The sequence below is a fragment of the Schistosoma haematobium genome, chromosome 6 (genome assembly GCF_000699445.3).
Source record: "Schistosoma haematobium chromosome 6, whole genome shotgun sequence".
In the NCBI taxonomy this organism is placed as follows: Eukaryota; Metazoa; Platyhelminthes; class Trematoda; order Strigeidida; family Schistosomatidae; genus Schistosoma; species Schistosoma haematobium.
In genome coordinates this window covers 24,563,814-24,585,891 of record NC_067201.1, presented here as the reverse complement: position 1 = coordinate 24,585,891, position 22,078 = coordinate 24,563,814, and the positions used below count along the sequence as shown (strand labels likewise).

General features: G+C 35.7%; 1 protein-coding gene across 1 annotated transcript in view; it reads left to right on the top strand.

Moving 5' to 3' along the window:
- MS3_00008869 (uncharacterized protein) overlaps positions 1-22,078 on the top strand; it is a 53,912-nt gene that overhangs the window by 12,672 nt on the left and 19,162 nt on the right. The window contains exons 3-6 of the mRNA XM_012942026.3: positions 7,470-8,216; positions 9,326-9,701; positions 16,923-17,077; positions 20,967-21,112. Coding sequence (XP_012797480.3) covers positions 7,470-8,216; positions 9,326-9,701; positions 16,923-17,077; positions 20,967-21,112 — 1,424 coding nt within the window. The remainder of the gene's footprint in view (positions 1-7,469; positions 8,217-9,325; positions 9,702-16,922; positions 17,078-20,966; positions 21,113-22,078) is intronic.

The following is a 22,078-nucleotide window of genomic DNA, read 5'->3' as shown; positions in this document are numbered from 1 at the left end:
TCCTCAGCAGTGCTCATCCACGATCCCGCACCCCGCGGGATCCGAACCCACAACCTACTGGTTCCGCACGCGAGCACTTAACCAGTAGACCACTGAGCCGGCATCCAACGGTGTTAATGTCTAACTTCAACCAATCCACGAAGTTGTGCACCGTATGCCATTGTCTTCAGTGAGCTGATATCTCACAATACACCTGGTTGAACTCCACTGGTAACGGCTTCCCACTAGAACTCCAGGAGTCTCTCTTGAAGTCAGTCACTAGTGAACAGATGATTATTATCAGATGAGGTTTGTGGAGATTTTAGAAATTTTCACAGATTGAAATCCATGGTGGTCTAGCTTCAACTGACTCATGATTTCAATCTGTGAAAATTTCTAAAATCTCCACAAACCCCATCTGATAAAAAAATGATCATCAATAATTATACTGGAACCATCATAGACTGATTTTTGATTAGGGTAGATTGAAAATTGGAGAACACTAGACAATTGTTTCATCCTAGTATAGGATTCCGTTCTATGACATTTCATGTCTTTCGCTTAGGTCTTGACCACTAAACCAGTAAGTTGGTCGTCTAGTTCTATCTAGATTTCAATGATACAATTGACATCAGTCTGTGAGGAACACTGTCTACAAATTAAATGATTCGCGATAAAAATCCCATATCAATACTATAATCGTGTGATTATTGATAAGTTCTCGAAGCACAATGAGAAGTTGTGGCTAGTGAAGTTCAGCAATGTCAGTGTGATTTTATGATCATAATAAGATAAATTACAAATTATTATCAGAAGGGGTTTTGTGATTTTAGTAATTTTATAGTTGAATTCATGAGTCACTAGTGTTATTTCGTTGAGTTCTATTGAGAAGACATGACCAATGGAGTTCAACCGGGTCTGTTGTGAGATAATAACTTACTGAAGACAATAGTGGACGGTGGCGCAATTTCTTGGATTGGTTGAAGTTAGACATTAACACCGCTGGATACCGGCTCAGTGGTCTATAGGTTAGGCGTTCGCGTGCGAGACTGATAAGTCCTGTGTTCAGATCTCGCATGTGGGGTCGTGGATGCGCAATGCCCAGGAGCCCTATACTAGGACGAGACAGCCGTCCAGTGTTTCCAGGTTTTCTATGGTGGGCTAGTTTCAATTGATTCATGGATTCAACTATAAAATTACAAATTACTTGAAGTTTTTAATGATAATAAGTACTAAATTAGTTTTGTAAAAATCATGAAATTGTCATGGTTTTTAAAACATGAGCAGTAGAGTTCAGCCATGTCAGGTGTGAGACAATACTCAGTGGAATATAGTCGCGCAATATGATGAGTTGATTGAAGACAGACAGTAACTCTCTTCCAATCCCGAATCAGTGGTCATAAGTTTAGGCCTTCGCCATTGTGAAAGAAGGTCCTAGTTTGGAAACATTTTTGGTGGGATTGTGAGTGACAACTGCTGGATACTCCCATAATAGGATTAAACAGCCGTTTATTGTCTCCAGGTGTTTAATGGTGGTCTAATATCATTTAGTGATTTAAAAATATTTAATCAATTATTGAACTCCCTCAAAAGATGTAAGGAAAGTTCTTTTGACATATTGTACAGTCAGGAAGAAAACCTATATATATTACTCGACCATTACTGCATCGTAGATTGGAATGACTTAATAAAAAAAATTCCCCGATGAAATGTAAATATGCTGTGGTTTGCGTCTAGCTTGAATTTACGCTTTATGTTGGGGCAGCATAAAGAACAACACGTATAGGAAAATTCAAAAAACAGAACGAAAGAAAAAAGAGCCGATAATTAGATCAGAGCATAGAATCCACCTACATTTAACTCTGAAAATAATCCACCACAATTACCAATAACACACACGAGATTGAGACGATCTAGTGATCGAAATTGGACATTCATAGAGTAAGATTTCAGTTAATGATTATCCAAATAATATCAATATGAAAAACAATGTAAGTCAGTCAACTACAACGTAGGACAAGGCACATATATACATCAGTCCAAGATGCCACACATCATTAACACAACAAAATGGACACCAGATTCATAAAAGTAGTTAATTCAGAGGTGGTAATGTATAAAAGAAAGATTGCAATAAGGATATAGTACAAGAAGAAAGAATTAGTTCGTAGAAGGAAAGATATGAAGCAATTTTAATCTCTTAGTTTAAGGGAAGATAGAGAGTGTATACACCGACGCCATTGTGATCGATTCTGAGCCATGTCATCAAGAGTCTCCAACAATTGGTTACCATAGTCACGCGGACCCCAACCAAGTAGACTGCATCTATCAACATGGCTCACACTAGAAGTTAGTGACTTCAAGCACTGACGCTACGTTTTGGTTTGGCCGCCCCTAACTTTCTTCCAACCATCTCCAACACCGGATAGCATTGCACATCGTGGTAATCGGTGTTCGGGCATAGGTAACACGTGGCCCAACCATCTCAGTCGATGAAGATTCACAACCTCTTCAATTGATTTATCATCATTCCCCAATACCCTGAGTCTAACCTCACTATTACTTACCCGGTGATCCCGGAAGACGCCAGCGATATTTCTGAGGCATCTGTGGTCAAATACTAGTAGCTTACGAGTGTCTTCTACTCTTAAAGGCCATATTTCGCTGCCGTGAATTAAAACAGAACGGACTGCCACGCAGTATACTCGTCCTTTTATTGATAGACGGATATCTCGTATTCGCCATAGATGACGTAAGTTGGTAAAAGCCAAACGAGATTTTCGAATCCGTGCTGAGATTTCGTCAGACACCAACCCATTATGGCTGATCAGACTTTCAAGATAAGTGAAGTTGTCAACGCGTTCGACTACTTCACTCCCTATCCTTAGTTCAGGTGTTGATGCAGATCAGTCCTGAAGCAACAACTTGCATTTAAAGGGAGGGAAGCGCATTCCAAACATTCTGGCATTGTTGCTTAGTGCTACCAAAAGACTCTGCATTTTATCAGCGTCTTCACCAAACAGGACTATGTCATCTGCGTATTCTAAGTTGATAAGTGGACCTCCTGGAAGGAAGTGGATGCCTAGTGGTGATGAGTCTCATACTGGGACGAAGCGGCCGTTCAGTGCTTACAGGTTTACCATGGCAGCCTAACATCAATCGATTCATGATATCAATCAAAAACTTAATTATCTCCACTACCCCATACTGATAACTAAAATAGCCTTCAGCAATTCCAACCATTTACGAGGTTTGAAATAGAGTTGTAAATTAATGTGAGGAATTAGGATTAGGACTTAAATTAGAAGTTCGGAATTGAAATTACAGTTTTCACAAAGACCTGATATCAGCTATAATTCTAAGATGTTATTTAACTATATAAATGAATGAATTTTGAGCGAAAATCCAAGTTAAAATCTCATCTTGACTGTTTCGTTCATAAATTATAATCCCGTCACTAACGCTAGTGAAGTTACCTTAAATGAGTTCTGTCAAACTTTGTACACAACAGATATATGTCATGCACTTAAATCAAGGGATCTTTTGGTAGTTAATTTTTGGAAAGTAATTTATAAATGAAGGTTTATTTAGCCTACAAGAATAGCATTCAATGGAACATAATTTTTTTCTAGTCATCACCAAATCCTATGTTAAATACAGTTTTCATTATGGACTGACTTCAGCTTCAATGAAAAATCAAAATCACTTCGTACACTAGATACATGGTTATGAGCTACACTCTAAGTGTGAGGGCCGATAATATCATCGGGTTGCTCAAACGGTAGTAGGTAAAAAGCTGACTGTGAGACCGATAACTGTGCTTAGGTTCTTCAATTGACAGGTAGAAATACACTTATACAATCGAAGGCTTGATCTAGTTTACTAATGAAAACCAATAAGTACTGGACCATTATTTAGTCTATGAATATCGGACTATTTATCACTTTTCATCTACGAAATTGCGATTTTCAGATCTATCAGTGAGCGCTTCACTGTCAACCCACTGAATTAGTACTGTTATGTCCCAAAAAGCATAGTGAATGGTAACTTTGGGATCCATTTATGGACCAATACTATATGTATATTTCTACTGTATAAATATTAAGTAACTAAACTATGCATATTCATATTCCTCTTATTATAAACTTTATTTTGACCTATGAACCATTATTATACGTTTCACCATTCCTGAATTATGCCGTCTATTAGTCACTGCCTCCCACATTCACAGCCACATTTGGCCAAATCTTGTACAAGTGTTGTTTTCTATTTAATGGTACCTCGTGGTCTGTTTGATTGGTACATAAACTCAGTATATTTGAAATATAGTGTGATTCATATCGCAAGGGCTCGGATTGCTGTTCTGCACTCTAGGCTGTTCATACGGGTTTACGCATCACTGATCCGATCGATGAGTCACTGCTCACTCATTGACGGTCACAGACATAACAAGTACCCAATAGCAAACATTTCGAAAATCAGTTAGCTAAGGATGCTGCCCCACCATTATCCATTTCAATTAGTGATATCAAGTCTTACACACGACATGGTTGGATTCTACTCCTTACCGTAAATCTAAGATATTCCTCAAGGCCTAGCAACTCTGTTCCAATCTAGTTTATTATCACGTGGTTTATTTGCCAATCGGAGTATAACTTAAACAATCATAGCACTATGCCAAACCAATGAAGTATCTATCAACCAGTATGAGCAGCCTAGCGTCCTTATTGGTCCTTTGTCCTCTTAGCCGCGTCAGTTGAGTTTGGAACACCAATACCAGCTTCCACTATGCAAATCATTTATCTCCAACATACCTAGTTTATATACAAGTCAAACGGACCAACCACATTACAACATAAAATAGGAAATAATATTCGTACAAGATCGAGCCAAAAAGTGACTGTGACCATGGGAGACTGTAATCAATAAACTGAACATATCTTAAGAACAGCATTTCGTATAATAATAATCTATAGGTCAAAATGAAGCTTATAATAAGGGGAATGCAGATACACATAATCTAGTTACTGAATAGTTATACAATAAGAAGATACGCATAATATTAGTCTATAAATAGTTCTCAGAAGTCACCCATAGTTTAATCTTCATTAGGATATAACAAGTAGGATAAATTTCGTATGGTGAACGCAGCTAATAATAATAATAGTGCTGTATGAATATAATATGTAAAAAGAGAGGTATTGTCCAGCTGATTATGATAAGAAGTTACTATGGATTGAGAAAGGTCAGTAATAAACATGAAAGGGATTGGGAGGTTATAGTTTAAAATGTCTAGTTTAGGTATATAGTGATCCCATTGTAGACTAAAGTAAAACACGGAGGCTTAATGTACTGTATAACTGTAGAGTTTAATGATAAAGTTATTGAAAACAGTTACATTGCATTACTTCTCTCCCTCTAAATGCAAGTTGTTGCTTCAGGACTGATCTGCATCAACACCTGAACTAAGGATAGGGAGTGAAGTAGTCGAACGCGTTGACAACTTCACTTATCTTGAAAGTCTGATCAGCCATAATGGGTTGGTGTCTGACGAAATCTCAGCACGGATTCGAAAATCTCGTTTGGCTTTTACCAACTTACGTCATCTATGGCGAATACGAGATATCCGTCTATCAATAAAAGGACGAGTATACTGCGTGGCAGTCCGTTCTGTTTTAATTCACGGCAGCGAAATATGGCCTTTAAGAGTAGAAGACACTCGTAAGCTACTAGTATTTGACCACAGATGCCTCAGAAATATCGCTGGCGTCTTCCGGGATCACCGGGTAAGTAATAGTGAGGTTAGACTCAGGGTATTGGGGAATGATGATAAATCAATTGAAGAGGTTGTGAATCTTCATCGACTGAGATGGTTGGGCCACGTGTTACCTATGCCCGAACACCGATTACCACGATGTGCAATGCTATCCGGTGTTGGAGATGGTTGGAAGAAAGTTAGGGGCGGCCAAACCAAAACGTAGCATCAGTGCTTGAAGTCACTAACTTCTAGTGTGAGCCATGTTGATAGATGCAGTCTACTTGGTTGGGGTCCGCGTGACTATGGTAACCAATTGTTGGAGACTCTTGATGACATGGCTCAGAATCGATCACAATGGCGTCGGTGTATACACTCTCTATCTTCCCTTAAACTAAGAGATTAAAATTGCTTCATATCTTTCCTTCTACGAACTAATTTTTTCTTCGTGTACTATATCCTTATTGTAATCTTTCTTTTGTATATTACCACCTCTGAATTAACTACTTTTATGAATCCGGTGCTCATCTCGTTGTGTTAATGATGTGTGGCATCTTGGACTGATGTATATATGTGCCTTGTCCTACGTTGTAGCTGACTGACTGACTGACAAACCACCAAGTTAATATTAACGGTAATGTCTAAGATCAATGGATCCATAATCTTGCGCAACCTTTCATCCACTATCTGAAGTGGATAATTTTCTCACATCTGACGCTGACTGATTTTCACTAATCATGGCTTTTCATTAGAACTCTTGGAAATTTATCTTCAAATTAGTCACTAGTAAATACATAATTAATATCAGTATTGAATTTGTGAAGAGTATTGTAATGTTTCCATTAGTACATTTAGATTATCAATGATGATCTAGTTTAAACTGACTCAAACCTAAATATTCTCGATTACTGCTTATACTCTTACTGTCTTTACCACAATGGGATTTAGATCAATAATGGCATTTCTGTGCAGATGTAGTATGACAACTCGAACTGATATTAGCGTGTTTTTTTTTAGCGAGTTAGAACTCTCCTCCTTTACTCGGGTTTAGGACTGGCAGTAACTTTGCAAAAGTTACAGGTGGAGTTGAACTGATGCACATACGTACAATGTTCTACGTTGTTGACTGACTTATTATTATTTCATTATTTTTAACACATAGATATTGGTACAAAGAGGCACCGAATACATATGCGCCACACAAATCTCATTCGATATGTGTGAGGGCTGTGATACTGCTCGGGTGTCGAAACCTAAGCAGGTGGTTTTCTTAGGGGGCCACACCCCGAGCCTTTGACCTGAAGGTCTGACCCACAAGGCAGTGGAGCATCGTAAGGAGATGCGGTCCCATGGAAGCCGGTGACCAACAATCGGTTCATACGCCATTTGTTCCCTCAGGATACTGAAGCCCATGTGCACCATTGGTTTGGAATCCGGTTAAAGCGCCGGACATTCGCTTTACATCCTCTCATTTTCGTAAACAACACCCGTGGTGCGAGAAGGCAGTGAGTAGGACTTCTCTGGCAGAGGCTATATACGCGTGGCCATGTGAGAGCATTTGGAGAAGGAGAGCGGACTCTCCCCACTTTCGACCGTACCAGGGCATTTGGAGGCTGTTGACTGACTGACTTAAATTAAATTGACTCATAAATCAAACTATTTATAACAAAGTATTATTTACTTTAATTATATCATATTATATCATATTTAATTATTTACTTGAATTTCTGAATAGACTCATCATCCACAATATATAGAAATTATAACTCAATTCAATGATAAAAATTCATATTTAATTATTTATCAGTCTAAATCTAAATGGAAATCTAAATTTAATTCGAATAGTACTAATTGGATTATTCAAAAATTTTTATTACATCAATTTAATGAAAATAAACAAACTAATCAAATTGGAATAGATTCAACAGGACCAACAACAACAGCAACAACAACAAGATCAACGAATATACCATCCAATACTACTACTAATACTACTCATAGTAATACTAGGACTACTAACACTAATACTACTACTACTGCCAATACTAATACTAATACTACTATTAATAGTAATACTGATACTAATACTAATACTACTACTACTGCCAATACTAACACTAATCCTACTACTAATAGTAATAGTAATACTACTAATACTAACACCAGTACTACTACTACTACTACTACTACTACTACTACTACTACTACTAATACTAATACTATTTCATTGAATTTAATTAATGATTATTCAAATGATAATGATTATATAAGACAAAAAACGAATTCAATTATTGAATCATTAAATGATTTATTTTATGCAACAATATTATATAGAAATAATAAATCAAATTATAATTTATCATTTAAATTATCTAAAACAAAATTCAAATGGTTACATAATTATTCACAAAAATCAATGAATTATATTCATCATTCATTATCAACAGGATCATCTTGTCATTCTGTAAATAATTATTCATCAGTAAGTTATGAAAACTTGTGTTTTGTCTTTGAAAAATGTTAAATCAATTATTTATCCCTTTCTCTTCCAAATGCTCTGGAATGGCTGAGAATAGAGAGAGAGTTAGCTCTCCCTTTCGACATGCTCTTAGATAGCCACATATATACAACCACTGACAGCGAATTTCTATTCATTACTTTCTTTCCACTGGAGCATTGTTTACGAAATTGAACGGATCATAAGCGAATGTCCAGCACTTTAACTGGATTAGTGGATATGAAGGATCCATCTAGGGGAGTTGAAAAATCCTCATTCCAAATCAATGGTGTACAAAGGCTGGCTCAAAAACTCTAGGGAAACCATGAAACTGCATCTCTTGACGTTGCTCCACTGCCCTGTGGATTAGACTTTTAGATCAAAGACTCAGGGTATGGCCCCTTTAGAAAGCCACCTGCTTTGGTTTGCATACCCGAGTAGTATCTCAGCCCTCACACAAATCGAATGATTTATGTGGCTTATATCTGTTTGGTACCTCCTTGTACCAATGTTTATATGTTTAAATAAAAGAATGTAAATTTATCCCATCTATTATGTCATATAGATCTATATGTTGGGTTTTGAGGTGTATTATCGAATTAACGAAAACAAACTATTTTTGAAGTGTTATCTATTGTGGATATTATAGTAATTCTTGATAGTTGAGATCATGAGTCAATTGAAGCTAGACCACCCTGGAAATTCTGGATGGCCGTTTCGTCCTATTGTAAGACTCTTCAGCTCCAATTTACTCATGATCTAAACTATTGAATTTACTATAATATCCAGAAAACCACTTCAGATAGTAATCAACATATGCTCACTAGTGACTAGATTCAAGAGGTATTTGCTGGAGTTCTAGTGAGAAGACGTGACCAATGGAATTCAATCGGGTCTGTTGTTAGATAGTTACTCATTCAAGACAATGATGGATATGTCAGCAAATCTAAGCAAGTTTTCTGAATCCAAACTTAACTGATCGAATAAAAGTTTCTTACCCATATTAAATTTTCATTAAACTAATAGTTCATTATACTTTTTACTAATTTGTCTTATTATTCTTTTTCTTTAAAAAAAAATATATATACTACTAGTCATTTAAAAAATCCTACAAAAGCAAATCATGTAAATTAATTCATTCTAATTCACAACCAATTGATTCAACTGTATCTATGATTTCTAATTTATGTATATCTAATGAGTTAAATACAAGTCAACAAATGTGTACAAAGAATCAACCTAAATATACTACTACTACTACTACTACTACTACTACTACTACTACTAACAACAACAACAATAATAATAATTTTGTCAATGATACATCCAATATTCTACTTGGTTTATTTCTGGAATCAGGAAAACATTTTATATTTGAATTTAATACAATACATGAAAGAAATTTATGCTTAGCATCATTAAATAAAATTATTACTATGAATAAACAAATGAATGCTTATCCAGATATTGGTAAGTTGGTCCCTATCCCCCGCTTTCTCTTTTTCTTTTTGGTTTCTTTTAATGTTAATTGGTGTTATAACTTGTGACCACCGATAAGAGAACAGTGAATTATCGATCGGATCAATGACTTATAAAACCCGTATGAGCAGTCTCGAGTCTTTACCGGTCCTGCTTCCTGTCTAACACTGCCTGTTAAGTTCAGAACACCAATCTCAGCCTCTGCAATATGAATCATTATATTTCAAACATACTGAGTTTATATTACCAATCAAACAGACCACAAGGTACCATTAAATAGAAAACACCATTTGTACAAGGTTTGACCAGATATGGCTGTAAATGTGGAATGCAGTGACTAATAGACAGGGCATAATTCGAGAATGGTGAAACGTATAATAATGGTTCATAGGTCAAAATAAAGTTTATAATAAGAGGAATGTGAATATGAATAGTTTAGTTATTTAACAATTATACAGTAAAAATATACGTACAGTATTGGTCCATAAATGGATCCCAAAGTTACCACTCACTATGCTTTTTTGGACATAACAATTGGGTAAATACTTTCGTTGTTGTTTTTGTTGTTGAAAACCAAACAAACATTAATATTCAGTATAGTCTTATATCCCGATGAGAATAATGAATGGTAACTATCGGGATCTGTTTATGGATTAATACTATACATATATTCTTTCATTGTGTAATTGTTAAGCAAATAAACTATGTATATTCTTTGTGTTCAGTTCAGAAGAAGAAAGCAGAATAGCTCAAAGTGTCTCCCACATTATACAACCATTCCATGTATCTAAGTTAATGGTTGTTCTGGTTATCAGAAGGGGCATCAGCCTCATGACTTTCGAAGGAACTCGGCTTTAAGCGTCATAAATCTTATAAATGAAGACCTTCTAACTCTCAGGACAGAGTTTAAATGGTTTGAATTATTTTTTCTGGTTAGCGTGTATTTAGCGAGTTAGTTTTCTACGGGATGGGATGGCTAACCTCATGCCCAACCCTCCTCCTTTGTCCGCGCTTGGAACTGACAGTAGCCCCAGAGGGGCTCTAAGTGGAGTTTTTTCTGGACTATTAGTATACGTATATTTTTATCGTATAATTGTTAAGTAACTAAACTATGTATATTCATATTCCTCTTATTATAAGCTTCATTTTGACCTATGAACTATTATTATATGACTTACCATTCTTGAGTTATGCCTTGTCAATCAATTACTATCTCCCTTATTCACAGCCACATTTGGCTAAATCTTGTACAAATCTTATTCCCTATTTTATGGTATGATGTGGTCTGTTTAGTTTTTATATAAACCTAGTATGTTTGAAATAAATGATTCATATTGCAGAGGCTGAGATCGGTGTTCTGAACTTAAGAGAATATGCTAGTGAGGCATCGATTCAGAATGGATGTATGGAAACAATTCTTATCAATTACTGTCCTAAATATAAACAAAAGGAAATTACAAGCCTTATTGGAATACATAATCACTGTTCTTCTTAATTGTCCATTGTTTATTAAATATTACTGACAATGAGACTGAATTATAATGGATATATTCTTCCTTCGGCATGGAAGTAATTGGTGAATACATTTGTTTTTTTATTGAGATCACGAGCCGATTGATGTTAAACCATCATGAAAACCTGGAAGCACTGTACGGCCATTTTTTCCCGTTGTGCGACTTCTCAGCAGTGCACATCCACGATCCCGCCCGTGGGATTCGAACTCAGGACCTTCAGTCTCGCGCGAGAACGCCTAAACTCTATACTACTGAGCCAGCATCCAACGGTGTTAATGGCTAACCTCAACCAATCCAAGAAATTGAGCGACCATCTTCCATTATACTGAGGTAGATACCTGTCCCGAAAAGGATCAGCTCTGCTAGTCACTGGGATGTCCCACAATAGGACGAAACAGTCGTCCAGTGCTTCCAGGTTTTCAATGGTGGTCTAACATCAATCGGTTCATGGTCTCAATTAAAAACTTAATAATCTCTACAACCCTATACTGATAATACATTGATTGTTTAATTAAACTGTGTATGAGAACGTGCAAATTATCCAGTTGAAGGATCCACCCGATAAACTTGATCAATAACTGAAAACCTCAAAGAGTCGAAATCGATTCCAATTATCATGCTAAAATATTATATACAAATGTTAAATATATATTCATTTGGTTTCTAATTAGAAACTAATCCCGTTTATAACTCCTAATTTGATTCATTTTGTATTGTTTGTTTGGATCTTCTCATTAATGTATAGAATTGCAGTTGATCAGTCACTTATTAACATATGTGCATCCTGTGAATATTGCCTTGATATTGCCTTAAGTCACAAGCATAAGCAAAAATGGATGGAGTGAACATGAACTCTAGGATTCAGGTTCATCCAACTGACGAGTACTAAATGGGACGAAACGCACGTCCGGGATTCAACTACTAGTCACCATCTATTTTTGTTTATAATCCTTATTTGATTAGATAAAAATTGACTGTACTTTTATAAATTTATTTCATGAATAGCTAGAATTCTTATAGGCACTCTAGTCCAGTTTAGACCGTTTTATGGGTTTAACTGAACTCTCTAGAAGCTGAAATTTTTTTAATCAGGCAGAGTAATTGGTAACACCATGGAGACAAGTTCACGAATTGACTCATTCTCAAAAACTTATAGAAATCAAGGGTCAACAGTAACTATTTAGATATGTCTTAGTTTAAATATACAAACCAGTTATTTAGTTAAAATTACTTTCATATTTGCGCCTTCTAATTGTTCTCAATATTCAAGTATAAACGTTTGACGAGGTCAGTGTATCAAGCGTTCGCTACGCATTACTCAAGGTTTAATCGGAAGACAAAGTAGTCCACCTGTAACGGTTACATCCGGTTTCCATTGACTTTTCAGCTATAATTCGTTAAAGCGAAAATCAAAGTTTATTTGATAAAGTATTATCAACTGATAGTTGACAAGATATTCTGCTTTCTCTAGGTTCCATTTTATTTATCACTCATCAGCAAGGGGTATCTGTAATCTTCAGAGCACTAGTGATCCATATAGAATTTGAACCTTTGTCACCATGACAACTTCCTTCAACCTACAAACATGTCATGAAAATGCATTTGATCTGAATTCATTCAAACTAATGCTCAACATGATCGACAGAAATTGATAGCCACCAAGAAGATGACATTGATCAACTAACTATAATTAAAATTATCTCCTTAACAGTCATACAATCAATCAATTATAGCTATACTGAGGTGACCATTGCTATTGTGGGATTAAGTTGAGTTTGTAAAAACTTTATCCGTCATATAATTCATCATACAAGACCAAGATTATATATATATATTGACAGTACTGAATTTTCCATGCTAGATGATTGAATCATAGAGTTCTTATTGTCATCTTGGACTGCATCTTCAGCCTCTACTTCATGTAGAAGTGACCTTTCTAGTTATTCCATAAGTCTTACATTGGTTTATTCAGATGGCATTTTTTATGATCGGCTGTTTTCATAGGTTCCCGCTATCCTCATTTGCTTTTACATTCATTTTGACTATCTTTACTGGTTGACCTCTGATCATGTGACTGATTGACCTCTCCAGTATAGGGTCATTGTCAGTGTGTCTATTCACTGATAGTTGGTTTGAATCTCATACTTTTAGAAATTCTGTGAGATTCTTGGAATTTTATCCATAAAAAATATTGACATTTTTTCAATCGAATTTATATCTATGGTTATCTTCATCTATTGATATGTGAGACAGTACATAATGTCACTTGGTAGTAGACTTTAAATATCGTTAGAACTTATATACATACAAATACATTAGTTGAATTAATGAGTCAATTGCAGTTAGGCCACCATGAAAAACCTAGAAACACTGGACGGATGTTTCGTCCTATTGCGGGACTCCTCACCAATGCGCATTCACTATCCCGCCCCGCGAGATTCTAACCCAAGACCTATCAGTCTTGCACGCTAGTGCTTTACCTCTAGACCACTGAGTCGACCGGCATCCAACGGTGTTAATGTCTAACTTCAACCAATTTACAAAATTGCACCACTATCCACCGTTGTCATTGTCAGTGAGTTACTATCTCACAAAAGACCCAGGATCGTGGATGCGCACTGTTGAAGGAGTCCCATAGTAGGACAAAACGGCCGTCCAGTGTTTCCAGGTTTTCTATGATGGTCTTACCTTCAATTGACTCATGAATTCAACGACTATAATATCTACAAAACCCTTCTCTGATTACAATACAAATATATGTAATAATAATGCTACTGAGTTTTCTTCTATCTTTTATTCTTCTCCTATTCAAGTTTCACTTGTTTTTGTTTTGTTCTTTATTCTATGTTTTCTTTTTTTTTATTTTTCTCTCTCGTATGACCTCTCACTGATTAATGTATATATTATGTTCTGTCTAGACACAATGTAATTTATTATTAGTTTAATGAAATAAACTATTTAGTATTGTCAATCTCTATTCCTATATAATATGATGTAAAATATGAGACAAATGAATAGAATGTAAACAAATATACGACAGAATAGAATATGACCATATCAATACAAGTCTTAATCAAGTATATATGGATAGGTGATGCACATACACCTACACACACACCTATGGGTTTTTACTATACAAATTTTACGGGGTTGAACTACCATAGTTCATTTTGGTATAAAATTGACGTTTATTTTGCATATCATAATTAGATTGATTATTTTTAATGAAGTAGTTTTACATTTCTTGTTACATATTTTAGTTTATGTTCACTTACCAATGGATATAACATACTACATTGATTGATCACTGATATCATATTTGTGTTTAATTCTTAATTGTAATGGAATTCAATTGATCTAGTTGAAATATAGTCAGTCATCTGGACAAATTATTCAGTAATATGATGAATTATATGTTTGATGATTATTGGTTGGAGATAATCGCTAGGAAAATATTACCAAACATAGATTATGTGACACATATTAAGGCGGCATACTAGTAATTTTGATGGAATGAGTGGTCCCTGTTAGTTTCTAATATACATAATTCAACTTCATGGTCTAAAGGATTATGGTTGAGCTATTTTGTCTACAATTGATCTCATGTAAAACTGAGATACTTACAAATGACTGATCATTAAATAGTGATCAATGTTATGTGGTGCAGCTTTAATTGACTCATGATCTAAACTATTAAAATTACTATAATATACACAAAACTCCTTATGACACTAATTAACATATACTCACTAGTGACTGAATTCAAGAAGTATTTCCTGGAGTTCTAGTGAGAAGACGTGACCAGTGGAATTCAATCGGGTCTGTTGTGAGATAGTAACTCACTGAAAACAATAATGAGTGCGTCGCTCAATTTCGTGAACTAGTTGAAGTTAGACGTTAACACTGTTGGATGCCGGCTCAGTGGTTTAGAGGTTAAGCGTTCGCGCGCGGGACTGATAGGTCCTGAGTTCGAGTCCCGCGGAGCGGGACCCTGGATGCGCACTGTTGAGGAGTCCCACAATAAGACGAAACGGTTATTCAGTGCTTACATGGTGGTCTAGCTTTAACTGAGTCATGAATTCAGCAAATAAATTGTTCAGAAGTACAAGGATAAAACAATTAAATTATATAAGTAACGTCGTTTATATAATTGTTAGTAACCGTTTTCATATCATTCCTCTGATGATATCTAGAACTGAATTTTAACCAGTATTTGCTGATATATATGGATCCTATAAGGTGGGGCTAACAATGAGATTAGAGACAAACACTTTTTTCTATTTGGGACATATCAATTAGATTTACTTGTAACTTAATGATTATGTACACACTAAGAATGGAATCCAATTCTTTCTTTTCAAAAGCCAGTGACTTATCCACTGTGTCATAAAGTCTAGATAGCTATAACTCAAGTCCCCCCAATGTGGGAATCAGTACTAGAGTGAATAAACCTCCAAACGACAGGCCCTTGATAGGAAGAAATCAGTATTTTTAATCCTACTGCTAGCTAAAATCTATTTCTGATAAAGTAAAGTTTTAAAAATGTAGAGGAGGATGATTTATGAATATAACGCATATTGAGTCATTTTCATAGTAGACAAGATCACTAAACGTTAGATTGGCCAAAGAAAAAAAGTCTGAACTTGTATCTTCAACTGTTTAAAGGGTTTCCAACAAATTACTCCAAATATGATAGGTTTTTGAGAATGAATTGTTATCTTGGACTAGATGAACTAAGATAGAACTATTGACAATCTCAATTAGACCTTTCCATGGATACGATAGTAAAAGATCACAAAGCGAGAAAAACGCATTTCTAAAATATCATCTTATATGACTTACTCCACAAGTGTAGTTAGATTGATAAGAGATCCTTAAACGTTGAATCACAGTCCAAGCGGTTACGAAATCAGATGAAGGTGGATTTAAGTTTGAACCTCGGTCAATCAGTCAGTTACAACGTGAGAACAGGCACATATATGCATCGGTCCAAGTTGCCATACCTCATTCGCACAACAAGACGAACACTGGATTTATAGAGACAGTTAACTCAATGGTGTAATATATAAAAGAAAGATTTTATGTAAGAATATAGTAAAGAAAGAAAGATATGAAGCGGTTTTAATCTTATAGTTTAAAGGCAGACAGAAAGTGTATACACCGACGCCATTATGATGGATTCTGAGCCTTGTCACCTCGTCTCCAACCATTGGTTACCATAGTCACGCGGACCCCAACCAAGTAGTCTGCATCTATCAACATGGCTCACACTAGAAGCTAGTGATTTCAAGCACTGATGCCACAATTTGGTTTGGCCGCCCCTAACTTTTTTCCAACCATCTCCAACACCGGTTACTATTGCACGTCGTGGTAATCGGTGTCCAGGCATAGGTAACACGTGGCCCAACCGTCTTAGTCGATGAAGATTTACAACCTCATCAACTAATTTACTATCATTCCCTGATACCTTACGTCTAACTTCACTATTACTTACCCGGTGATCCCAACAGACGCCAGCAATATTTCTAAGGCATCTGTTTGGACCTGGCATTTAATGACCGACTATCTAATGTCATACGTACTATAAGTTACCACTTGTTGGGGGAGGGGGAGGGCTATTTTTCAACTACTTTGTAATTTATTTCAACATTTATTAATGTCTTATTTACCTTTCTCTTCTATTTACTACTTATTATAGAGTTTGCATGGTCTGTTAATGTTCATTTTAAACCAAAAGATTATACAAGTGCCTGTTTAATTCCAAACAATAATGGATCACATTACTTATGTTTGACTTGTACAGAAATACTTTTAATTCAAGGAAATTTACGTATACCGAAATTAATTATTTTAGTAAGTTTAATTATTTTATTTTCTATTAAATTTAAACATAAACGTATCTGACGAGCCTCGAAATTAGACGAAACACAATTATTGAATTTAATTGTTAATTACTATTATGAATGTGGTGAAATCATTACATGTTTGTCATATCAGTTACCATAGTGATTATCAGTAGAATACAAGAGGTATATTTCGTCCAATTTCTAGACTCATCAGCTGGATGTATTCCAGAGTTGATACTGACTGTAATACGTGAATTCAATAGTATTCACTTTAAACGCTGAATGGATTTTTTTTATTTAGCCTCTGAATTCAATTTTGATAACTAAGATTGATCAAAGTGCAGTCAAAATATCAACAACAAGTTTATCTGAATCATTAAAATGAATTGGGTTATCATAATATTTATGGTTTAACTAGAACATGAGATTAATATATTGAGTAAATAATTGTTATTACGTAATTACTTAAGCCTGTTACTCCTCATGGAGGAGCATAGACCAGTATTCTCCATACAACTCTGTTCTGGGCAATCTTTTCCAGTTGCTATTCATCCTTTTCATGTCTGTTTTCAATAATCGGTGTTCCTTGGTCTTTCTCTGTTCCGTTTCCCTTCAGGATTTCAAGTTAACGCCTGCTTTGTGATGCAGTTTGATGATTTCTTCAATGTGTATCCTATCCACTTTTATTGTGTTTTCCTAATTTCCTCTTCAAATAGAAGTTAGTTTGTTCTCACCCATAGTAGGCTGTTGCTGATGGTCAACAGACATTCAGTATCTTACATAGAAAATTATCAAGAAATACTTGTACCTTTTTGATGAAGGTTGTTGTAGTTCTCCAAGTTTCGGCTCCGTACAGTAGAATAGTGTTGACGTTCGTATTGAAGATTCTGACTTTGATGTTGGTTGACAGCCATTTTGAGTTCCTTATGTTCTTCAACTGTAGGAATGTTGTCCCTGCTTTTAAAATCCTTACCCTATCATCTACATCAGACCTTCCTTGTTCATCGATGGTGCTCAACAGGTAAGTAAAATTGTTTCCAACTCTTCCAAAATTTCTTTATCAAGTGTGGTTGTGTTTGTGTTCTCCGTGTTGTATTTGAGGATCTTGATTTTTTCCCTTATGCTATTAAGTTCAATTAAATGAATTATCATGAAGAAAAGAAGTTTTACATTTTATAAACAAATGTCTATTATAAACTAACATATTTTAAAAACTTAACTAATCGATAAGGAGGAGAATATTATTCCACACCAGTGAAATACAGTTTGCCAATAACTTCCCATAAATATACTCATAAATCTTGAATAACATTTGCCCTAAAAGTAGCTAAAATCCAATTCATCTTTGTTCCTTTCTTATGTCATTATATAAGCATTTAAACTATTATCAATATTAGTGTATATTGCCTTGGGTAATCATAAATATAGCCTTTAATTACTGTGATCAAATTATGAAAACAAACCTTCATATTTATTTAGGTTATAATGATTGTAAAATGTTTAATAGTCTAAAAATTAACTATTAATTCAGAGTACTTAGTAACCAAATCATTAGCGTTTCTAACATCTACTCCGGAAGTTGTATGACCCCAAACGTCTTGGTACGGCCGACAATATGGAGGATTAGCTCTCCCTCTCCAAATGCTCTGACATAGCCATGAGTATATAGCTCCTGACAGGGAAGTCCTACTCATTGCCTTCTCGCGGCACAAGTGTTGCTTACGGAATTCAAAGGACAGAAAGCAAATGTCCGTCGCTTTCATCGGACTGATGAAAATGGAAGATTCACGTAGAGGAGTTGGCAAACCCTCATTCCAAATCAATGGTGCACATGGGCTGGCTCCAGGATCCTGAGGTAACAAATGCTTTCTGAACCAATAATTATTCACCAGCTACCATGAGACTGAATCTCCTAACGTTGCTCCACTGCCTTGTGGACCAGACCTTTAGTTCGAATGTTCCGGGTGTGGCTCCCTAAGAAAACCAAGTGGTTTGGTCTGGGCACCCAAGTAGTATCACAGCCAACACACAAATCAAGTGACTTGTGCGGTACATAAGTATTCGGTGAACCTTTATACTAATATATTTATGTCAGAAGGGGTTTTGTGGAGATTTTAGAAATTCCACTTAATGAAATCATCACTCAATTGAAGCTAGACCACCATGGAAAACCTGGAAGCACTGAACGACCGTTTCATCCTAGTATGGGACTCCTCAGCAGTGCGAACCCACGATCCCTCACCCCGCGAGACTCGAACCCAGGACCTATCAGTCTCGCGCCAGGCGCTTCCAGGTTTTCCATGGTGGTCTAGCTTCAAATGAATCATGATTTCAATCAGTAATATTTATGTGTTCAAATAAATAAATACAACTAACAAAGTGATAGATAAGAAAAAAGTTTTTCACAAAACTGTAAGAATTTTAAAAGCTCAGTTGATTAAAACACTGTTTTTCATACGTTTTATAATATATCTTATAAATAATAGAATGAGATAAAACAACACAATGATCTTACTGATTGAGAATTCTTCATAAGATCTGAAGATCTTGAAAACGGGTTTAAACGCACACTTCTAAAGAGTTCAGTACTAAGATTTTCCAATGTTGAATAATCTCTAATGATATCCTAAATCAGATCAATCTGTAATGAATACACCTTACAAATTAAAATAAATGCTAAACATTATTTTGACAATTATATAATATCAGAAGGGGTTTTGTGGATATTATTAGTAATTTTAATAGTTAAGATCGTGAGTCGGTTGAAGTTAGACCACCATGGAAAACCCGGAAACACTGGACGGCCGTTTCGTCCCATTGTGGGACTCCTCAGCAGTGCGCATCCACATACTGCCTCGCGAGACTCGTACCCAAGACCTATCAGTTTCGCGCCGAGACATTGATGGGTGTGTCACTAAGTCTCGTGGATTAGTTGAAGTTAGACATTAACACCGTTGGATGCCGGCTCAATGGTCTAGTGGTTAATCGCTCGCGCGCAAGACTGATAGATACTGGGTTCGAATCCCGCGTGGGGGGAGGCCGTGAATGTGCACTGCTGAAGAGTACCATACTAGGACGAAACGGCCGTCCAGTGCTTTCATGCTTTCTGTGGTGGTGTAGCTTCAATATTTTTTTGATTCAAACCTATCAATCTTCCGGTAGTAGAGATGATTCATGTCTCAGTTGGATGATTTTGATGAAACTTCATACTTTGACAAAAATGATTTAATCGTTGGTTATTCATTTTTCTTTTGTACAACATCATCAGTACAAATTTCGGATGTAACAATGATGTATTCAAATTTCTTCACAGATAACCGACAGTTTGTCCTGAAATTGACAACAATAGGTTAAAGATTAATACTACACAGTTATAATCAAGATTGACAAGGTAAACTATCGACCATATATAGAGAAATTCAAATAAATCACTTCCATTTGAAGTTTGTACTGATGGTCTTTGTTTATGTTATAACTTGTCGTTTGAATGTTTATTGTCTTGGCTCTTTTAATGCTACTTTTGTATCTGGTTGTCGCTGATTGTTATGTCGGGAACGCTTATCACTTATACTCGGAACGAGGGACCTCTACAACTCCCACGATGCGAAAGTAAGAATACAAAGACTGATATAAGTGATGATTTATTAACCCAAAACACGAAAACGACGACTCTAATAGAAAATCATTACATTGAATCAAAACGGAAGTAATCTTGAACAAGACTCATAATGAGTAAATCAATGGAAAATCGACTTTTCTTTCCGTCATATCAGTTCAGTAGAACAATGAATACTACATGATCAAACCGGTTCAGCTTACAGAATGATACTTCATCAATAAACCTATTCATTTTCTTTTCATTAAATTCAATATCTATATTTTGTTTTCTTAATCAGTATCGATTTGTACGTCAATGTGTATCACGTAGAGATGGTCAATTTCGTATTTATACTGGTCGTGCATCACCAATCGGTGAATGTGAAATTATATTTCAATTAGCTGATCATACAGAAGCAGTATATGTACATGAACAATTTACACGGTTAGATTGTTTTTATTGTTTTCATTATCATTGGTTTTTCTCTGAAATTCTATTAATCTATTTATCTTAAGGACTTTGTTTATTTCACTATTGAAGTGAAATGGTCTCCACTTGCAGAAATCAAAGAATCAGAATGGGTTTTGTGGAGATTTTTAGAAATTTCACTGGTTGAAATCATGAGTCGATTGAAACTAGACCACCATGGAAAACCTGGAAGCACTGGACGACCGTTTCGTCCTGATATGGGACTCCTCAGCAGTGCACATCCACGATCTCGCACCCCGTGGGATTCGAACCCAGAACCTGGAGTTCTAGTGAGAAGTCGTTACCAGTGGAGTTCAACCAGGTCTGTTGTGAGATAGGAACTCACTGAAGACAATGGTGTACGGTGGCGAAAGTTCGTGGATTGGTTGAAGTTAGACATTAATACCGTTAGCACCAGTGAAATCAAAGAATATTGTAATAGTGTACGTGTTTAAGTTGAGTAAAGTAGGTTGAACAAGTTCAATGACACTACTATTTTGAATAATTATCATTAAATGGTTGAATTGAGGTTTGTAGGGAATCCTGCTCAAAACAAGATTTTTCACACTTACCATTTCTCATCAAGGCTTACCTAAAATCTTGACAGGACTGATACTTTCTGTAGGAATCGAACTTGTATTACTTACTTTCTTAGGCTGATATGTTATAATTGGACTATTCAGGCCTTTAGACTTTTGTAGGACTGAGATATTTGCAAATGATTGGTCACAATGTCATATTTCCTTATTCCTTAACGTTGATTGATTTGGAACTGTCGGAGACAAAAAACGCAATATTATAGAATTCAAAAGTTTATTTATAAGGTATACACTTTGAATATGGATGTTATTATAACATTCTGACTAAAGACACTAGGAATAACCATTTGACTAAATTTCTGTTTATAATACAGTCATTTGAAATCAGTTTGAATCATCAAAC